General features: G+C 30.6%; 2 protein-coding genes across 2 annotated transcripts; one reads left to right on the top strand and one right to left on the bottom strand.

Annotated features, from left to right (window-relative positions):
• Positions 1-79: 79 nt before the first annotated feature.
• On the top strand, positions 80-1,035 carry LOC132928654 (papain inhibitor-like). The gene has a single exon (XM_060993467.1). The coding sequence runs from the start codon at positions 224-226 to the stop codon at positions 785-787; it is 564 nt and encodes a 187-aa protein (XP_060849450.1). The 5' UTR covers positions 80-223; the 3' UTR covers positions 788-1,035.
• A 2,122-nt stretch (positions 1,036-3,157) lies between these two features.
• LOC132928653 (uncharacterized) lies at positions 3,158-5,373 on the bottom strand. The gene is made up of 2 exons (XM_060993466.1): positions 5,029-5,373; positions 3,158-3,851 (listed from the first exon to the last, which is right to left on the bottom strand). The coding sequence occupies exons 1-2, from the start codon at positions 5,285-5,287 to the stop codon at positions 3,367-3,369; spliced, it is 744 nt and encodes a 247-aa protein (XP_060849449.1). The 5' UTR covers positions 5,288-5,373; the 3' UTR covers positions 3,158-3,366.
• Positions 5,374-8,292: the final 2,919 nt, after the last annotated feature.

Raw genomic sequence — 8,292 nt, 5'->3', positions numbered from 1 at the left:
AACGCATGGTGCAGCACATGCGAGTATATAATTTAATAATCTATTATTGCATGTATGCGTAAATGCGTAATACGCATCTACACATCTGGTATATAATATAAATACAGTCATTTAGGTAATACATACTCCAGAAATAATAAAATCGTTAAACCAGTCAGTCGGAGATTTTGATTTTTAATATTTCATATTTCACGGTATAAAAATTAAATTGTAAACGAATAATATGAATCGTGGATTCGTATCTTCCCCGTCCGTGGTAGTTTATATTATACTCGCGCTGACCGCCGCCATCTGCGTACATTATACGGATGCAGAGTGCTGGGACACGGGCTGTCAATTGGACTCGTGGTTGGTCAAAGGTTGCGAGTATTACGGTATGACGGAGACCAAACGCAAGTCGTGCGAAGACAATCGAGCGGGATACGTGTATTCCTGCTGTCACCAATCGAATTCGATAGATTCATCGGATGTACAGCAACTGAACAAATTAGGAGACCTCACCTACTACAATTTGGGGTTGACAGCGTGCGGTCAAGTCTACACCGACGACGAAATGGTTGCGGCAATAGCGTTCGGTCATTTCACCACTCCGAATCCTAATTTAGATCCTATGTGTGGCAAACGGGTTAAAATAATGGACCCAACTACGTCGAAATCTATAGTGGTGACAGTGAGAGACAAATGCGAAGCCTGCAAGATGAATGATATCGATGTGTCTCCGTCTGCGTTTGAAAAACTTAAACCGAAAACTGTTGGTAGATTCAAAGTTGTTTGGGATTTTATTTGATATGCATTATGTATGGTGTAGTCGTATGGACTGTACCTTATAGTTTAAATTTGAGTGTGTATTGTACATAGTATACATAGGTATCTGATAATATTTATTATATTTATTTATTATTAAATTATATACCTATACAATTATTCAATAATATATAATATTAACAATTATTATATTCTACTATGGTGTGGCTTTTGTAATCTATTTCATTTGAAAAAATTAAAACGTGTTAAATTACTTAACATTTCATTAAATTATGTGTTAGTGTGTTACTTACTGATTTTTGGGTTTCGTACTGTCATTTTAAGTAAATATTAAAGTGTTGTTTGTAAAAAACTATAGACAACATTAACAAATATTTTATTGTTAATAATATTGTGATAGTATTCTTTGGTTTTTATAGTCAATTCTATCTACCACTATAATATAAAGCGAGTATTGCACTTTTACTTGTATGTTTATATTGGTAATGTTATGACTACATATTAATTATTAATTAACTGAAAACTACTTACAAAGACCCGAAGACAAAGAGAAAACTATTATTATTCGACAATACGGCAATCTGCAAGTGCATATGCACTGTGCCATATTTATTTACCTATAATATGTACAGCAATATATAGACGTATGGTATTCATCAATTACGGACACTTCGGTATAGAATTTTAATGGTAAATAATAGACATGAATAATGAGTAGGTACGTGTACATAAAATATATGTTCGAGCTATGGACATCGTAATATGGACTGTCAACAAATTAAACTATAGGTTTTATCACGTCTCAGTAAACACCAATGTGGTGACAGTAGTAGAATATTATTATAGGACAGACTATTCTATAAGTAATGGTTATAGACGTTATAATAAGTAGTGTTTACACTTGTTAGTTGTTATAATATAATATGAAAGCTGTGGCCTGTGATCGCCATTGAGTGATGTGACAGTATAATACATTCATGTGAAAGTAAAAAAGACAAGTATACGTAGGTATATCTAACAGTTATAAGAAATAAGTAATTTATAATAGATTATCTCCATCATATTTGTGTGATTGGTGATATAAATTTCAAATTTTACTTTAGGTATATAAAGAAAATATGGTTTGGGCAACACTGTGTATTTATTATAATGGTCAATATAAAAATAATAGTACCTACCTACACTGAATAATAGTTAAATAAAATAAATTGTATTCTTTTGAGTTGTGCAAAATCAATTACTCGCCCATTTTTTCTTAACAATTTTCAATGTCACATTTACGAGGAGTTAAGGACCTGAGGTAAGACTAACATTTATACAATTCATTGTTTGTTTGTTGTCGAATGGTTCGGGTTCATATTGCATTAATCAATTTAACACACTGCAGTCGCGATTCGTATTTCGTATCAATTGTATAATATGCATTAAAAAAAACAAATTGAATATATTACGTACGCCATATAGGTACATAGTTTTAATAGTAGGTAAGCTTTTTATAATTTTTAAACATTAAAGTACTAATAATACATAAATAAAAAGTATATTTTAATTTTTAATATTATTTATTAATTATTATGTACTCAGTATGTAGGTACTTTCCTAACCTAATGTGGTATTGGTATAACAGTAATTTTACATGTATATACCTTATTTATGCTGTAATATTCGATTAAATTAACAACCATATACGAAATAATAATATTTTTCTTGTTTAAGATACTATTATTAGTTGCATATAGCGTTTTTAAATCTAATAATAACTTATAACCTATTTAATGATTCATTCAAATATAGGGGAATGAATTCATTCATAAGTTGTGACCAATAAAACTTGGTAGGTAAATAATTTATAAGAATAAATAATTAAAATTAACTTTTTAATAATATGATGTTAAATGTTAAAACGTGTAAGATATTAACATGTTAATTCATAAGCGCAATTTGAGGGAGGCTTGGGGGGCTAAGCCCTCTCAAAATCAATCATAGCCCCCCCCCAAATGGTTTGTATATATCCCCTTCCACCTTTATATATCTCAGGAAGCATACACACAGTACATACATATAAATTATAATAGCCCCCCCCCCAAATTTAAAACTCAAATTACACCTATGCATGTTATATAGACTTATAGACTATAGTAATCTTAATAAATGTTATTTATGTTAAATGCTAATAAATAATATAATTAAAATAATTATTGAATGTATAATAATAGTATAATACTATTTAATAGGTAATGTATTAATTATATCTATATCAGTGTACCTATAATATATATCTTCTATTAGGATTTGGTGTTATTCGATGCACAATTACAAATTGCCTAAATATTATTATTGTATCAATAGCTTATCGATGAGACGATGAATAAAATACAGTAAACAAATTAGATAGATTTAGGTAGCTAGAAATATATTAATCCGTAGGACACAACTTGTTATTTGTATATAGTTAATAGTTGTATTTTTTTTTTATATTTTTATACAAAATACTGACGGTAATCACAGTTATAACTAATAAGTAAACAAATGCATTAATACAATTATTACCTACCCTGAATCCATATAGCTACACGAATACAAAATAAACAAGCCGATGACTTAAGGGCAAAATATGACATCATAATTGGTAGACGGTTTGCCGCGACACGTAAAAGTGCTGGTTGTGTCGTCGTACGCGTAACTGTAAGCGTCCGGACAAGCTGCCTTGAAGTATGCGGGATAATTTTTGGGCCATGAACTGCTCTTACAAGTTGCCGGGGTTTTGTGGGCGCCCCGGCAGCAGTAAGTGTCTGTGTTGAACTTCGCACAGGCGCTCATGCACGCCACCACATTGGAGCCGCTCCTAACTGCCAGCTCAGACGGACATCTGCTGTTCAGATCGGATACACAGCCGGCCGCCTTGCAGTCGTACTTACCTTTTTTACTGCTTGTGAAGTGCGTGGTTGGCAACATTCTCATTGGCAGGTTGTAACCGTCTACCAACGACACGTCGTAGAAGTCCAATCCGCCGGCACCAGTGAACGTCATTTCAGCTAGGGACACAGGTGGCACGCCCCCGGCACCATTGCACTGGAGCTTGTTCCCTGTATTATCAAATCGTAATGTTATTAAATTTACGATATAAAATTGGACAGTATTTGTAGGTAATAATTTTTTTTTTTTAATCTTAATAAAAATACGTAATACACTTTTTTAATTACAAAATAATGATTATCTATCCATCTCTTATAAGCTAAGCTTCAATAAGAGATAGAGGAAAATTAAATTAATTAAAAACAGTAAAATAAATTTTTACATACGTGGAAATAAAAATAAAATAAGAAAAAAATAAAAGAAAAAACATAAAGTTTTTTTTTTTTTTCGTATGGCGTATGTTCGGGAGTAAGCCCAAAGGCCTAGTTCGGACGCCTGATTGGCAGAATTTTTAATGGGGCACCCGTAGGTTTCTGCCATGCCCCGGGGTGGGGGGGGATGGCAGCACTTGTTCTCCGGACACCGTGACTTGCCCGGAGAAAAATGCCGCCCAGTGGCCGAGGATCGAACCGGATCCGGCTGCTCTGCAGCCGACGAATTAGACCGCTCGGCCACCCCGTCCCCAAACATAAAGTAAATAATTTTGATATAAAGTAAAAGATTACACAAAATAAAGTACATTAGAAGAATACTATATTATGTCTATTTATTGAGTATTGAGTTATCATTTTTGGTAGTGCTGGGGTAATGTTATACCGCACTTCGGATGTGTTGCCTAGTGGCACTAAAGGTGCCTTTCAGGATGACTAAAATAAAATACTCTTACTTACTAATAATTAATAAAAACGTTACAAAAATGATTCTTTGTAGGAGATTATTTTTTTCTTAAAGTCTGGATTAAATACTCTTATATTTGTAAAGTGAAAAAAATTCTAATAAATATGAGGCCTAGGTGTAAGGTGTATAGATTTAACTTTACTCCTCTAGCTGACTTGAAAAATATTGGAGTACCTAATCATATATATATAGGATACTATAATAATATATTAAATATTTTACCTTTTGCAGTTACTATATAAACGCGTTAACTATTTAAAATTTAAATAATTACTTTTCCGTTGTCAACATGTCTTTAACATTTAAGATGTAATAAAAATTACTCATGGTTCTCGATTAATTCATCTATATACATACTACCCTTTTCCTAATAATTATATTCTAAGGGTTGAACGTATCATAATAAGCCTGCTGTTACAAATTTACAATTTAACTATAACATAGACTTACCGCAATCGCCTGTTTCGCATTTTCCTTGACCGTTGCATCTGGTCCTGCCCCAAATCCTGCCCGCCCAATTTTGAGGCGTGTTAAACGTACGGGTTTTTTGGGAGCCCAACGAAAATCCGCCGTTTCCGAGATGTTCGTGTCCCGGGTTGCCTTGTATGCCGGGCCATACAGTAAACGGACAGTTGTTTTTTATTGTAATCACGTGTGCCATAGTGACAGCAGCTGTTTGAACAAAAAATAATATAAATTTAAACTCCATCTTGAGAGTTGAGTCTGGGGGATTGTTATAGGTATAGCAACATACGATAGAACTCGCAAGCTGAAATGGCAATGCATATTATAATACGTCTCGTTTATATACCAATGTTAACCATTCAACAATAATAATTTATGATACACCTACCTAAAAAGCTACAAAACGTTTTTGGGGTGTGTACACGAATCATTGGCACGTCATCAATAAGTTGTGTATAATTGTTTTTTGTTTACCTGTTTGGTAACGTACATAGAGATTATTAAAAAGAATAAAGATAATATATGTATGACGTATGTGTTAATGGAAACCTTGATATAAAATTAAAATTTTTAATTTATTTTTATCCCATACTTAAAACCTGTTGCATGTACGACGTACATATAACAATATTATAATATAACTTATAGGAATAATATTGAAATTACTCTGCTAATACATTAGTTCTTATACTGGATATATTACACTTATTTGAATTAGTATAATGTTGGAAAGCTCAATACTCAGATAACGAAATTTGTCAGCTTTAGGTATTATAGGTATATCCAGGGCTGTATTTATTAGTATTTAGACACCCCAATTATGTACTTACAAAATTCATATCTTTATTCAGCTCTTTCAAATCCCCCCTTCTAAACATACACATACACACTAAAACATAGGTGCAATTTGGGAGGTGCTTAGGGTTGCTTAGCACCCTTAAATTTCGTATTAGCACCCCCAAATTTTCAATAGAATAATCGAATTTTTGACAAATTTGTCAGTTATTAATATTGAGAGAGATCTAAGTAATAAAATTGTTAACGATTAAATAATAAATCATTTTGCTATGTCTCAAAGACGTATATCTTTAATATAATATTTAAATAAAAATGAAAAATGTATTTACCTGTACATTTTAATGTTTTTTTTTTATTTTTATCCAAGTAAATAAGGTAATTGAAATGAAAAAAGTCTAAATTTTTAAAACTAAGAATTTTTGTTAAATAGGAAAATGATAAAAATTAAACAATGTAACTCAGTTATAATGAGTAGGTGGATAATTAAGGTAGCTTTAACATAAAATATTAATGACTAATGAGAGAGATCCGATATCACACCCAAGCGGCGTGAACAGTCCTAAAATGTCTATTTTTTAAATTTTCTCCAAAACTATTATAGCTAAAAAGCTGGTCGATAGCTCATTAAAAGGGGATTATTAAGTAGATACAAAATGTGGAATTAAAAATTTTCAAAAAAAATTATTTAATTTTTCACAGTTAAAAAAATAGTTATTTTTTGCTAAATTTTCATTTAGTGTTGTAGATTACCGAAACTGGAGAACGGATTTTGTTATTTGGAGTCTTGTTAGATTCACATTGGCTAGGAGAAGTGTTGTGAAGATTTTCAGAACTTTATCTTCAATCGTTAATTCGCTACAAAGCTATAAAGCTGAAAAACATTAAAAATAAAAAACGCCCAATAAAATGTTTTTTAATTTTGTTTTGAAGTTCTGTAATAAATTAACCATAAAAGATAAAGTTCTGAAAATCTTCACTGCACTTCTCCTAGTCAATGTGAATCTAACAAGACCCCAAACAACAAAATCCGCTCTCCGGTTTCAGAGATATATCTCACTAAATGAAAATGAAAATAAAATACATTATACATACAAATTGCATACAATTAATTTATTTCTAAAAATTGAAAATCAAGAAAGTTTACATGCCGATCTCTGACTTGGCAAGCGTTTTTATTTCGTATTATTTTATTATAAACTATTAATAATTATAGATAATAAGTTAATACGATGAATGTATTAATGGTGTTCTAAGGGGGTGTGGGGGGCAAAGCCCCCAACATGTCAATTTGGTCAACATAAATTTAGTTCAAATTGCGCCTATGCACTCAGCATTAAAAAAAGAACAATATAATATAAACATATTTACATATAAAAGTGCTTGTATTTTATATACATTTTAATTGTACAATTCATACATTCATACTAAAAGGTACTAGCACTCTGATCACTAACAGAATATACTTATATAGGTACAATTATCTATTTATAATGTATTCTAGAAAAAAGTAGGGGGGCAGTAAGGGGGTAAAAACACGATTTTTTGAGGGGTAAAGGTTAAACTATTTATTTTAATTTTAAGTACTTTTTATCTATTTAGTTATGTGTACTATAACTGTAAATTTAATTGTAATAACTCTTGTTTTTATAATTCTATACAATAATACAAATTTAATACTTGGCGATGTTTAATTTACAATATTTACATATACTTTATTTTTTTTTTTAAATATTTTTAACATATCTCTTATTTAAGTGTTTTCAGTTTTTATTTATTTATATTCGTGTCTTAATCATTAACTTAAAATGTAGTTTTGGGTGGTAGAAAATCGGATCTATATAGATGGTAGGTACAAGTACCATCGCAAAACCAGATTTAATCAAAACCTTCTAAAAAATTAATATAACTAAAAACCTTGAAAATTTAATATGAAGTTCCTTTTAAACTGTTATTACAAAAAATAAAAATATCGAAAATTTATTTTCACGAATTATTATTATAAACGTTTAAGAAAAAACGTTTATGAAATAACAAAAAAATATAAACAATTTTGTAATAAAAAATTCTGTATTATATGTTTATTTTAACACCTAAAGATAGAGAATTTGGAACTTGCCGATCTATTGTGAAACATACAGACAATTTTAAGATCTATAGTGTGCAAAATTCCAGTTAGGTACCAGTAATATTTTTCAATATGAATATGACAATTTACAAACGCGCATTTGTCAGATTTTAAAATTTTAAAATCGAGACATCTACATGAATCAATTAATCATTGCAGTACTATTATATATACCTGCAGATATAAATTGTATAGCATTAGAAATTGGAACTATACATATAGGCGGTAGACCCAATACCAATCTTTTTCAGTTCTCTATCATTTCACATCATGGCAAATTGCTACAACAAAGCCCATTTAAATTAGTATAATAATATATTAATTTG

Source organism: Rhopalosiphum padi, chromosome 4 (assembly GCF_020882245.1).
Source record: "Rhopalosiphum padi isolate XX-2018 chromosome 4, ASM2088224v1, whole genome shotgun sequence".
NCBI lineage: Eukaryota > Metazoa > Arthropoda > Insecta > Hemiptera > Aphididae > Rhopalosiphum > Rhopalosiphum padi.
The sequence above is the reverse complement of the archived record's forward strand: the minus strand, read 5'-3'. Positions and strand labels throughout refer to the sequence as shown.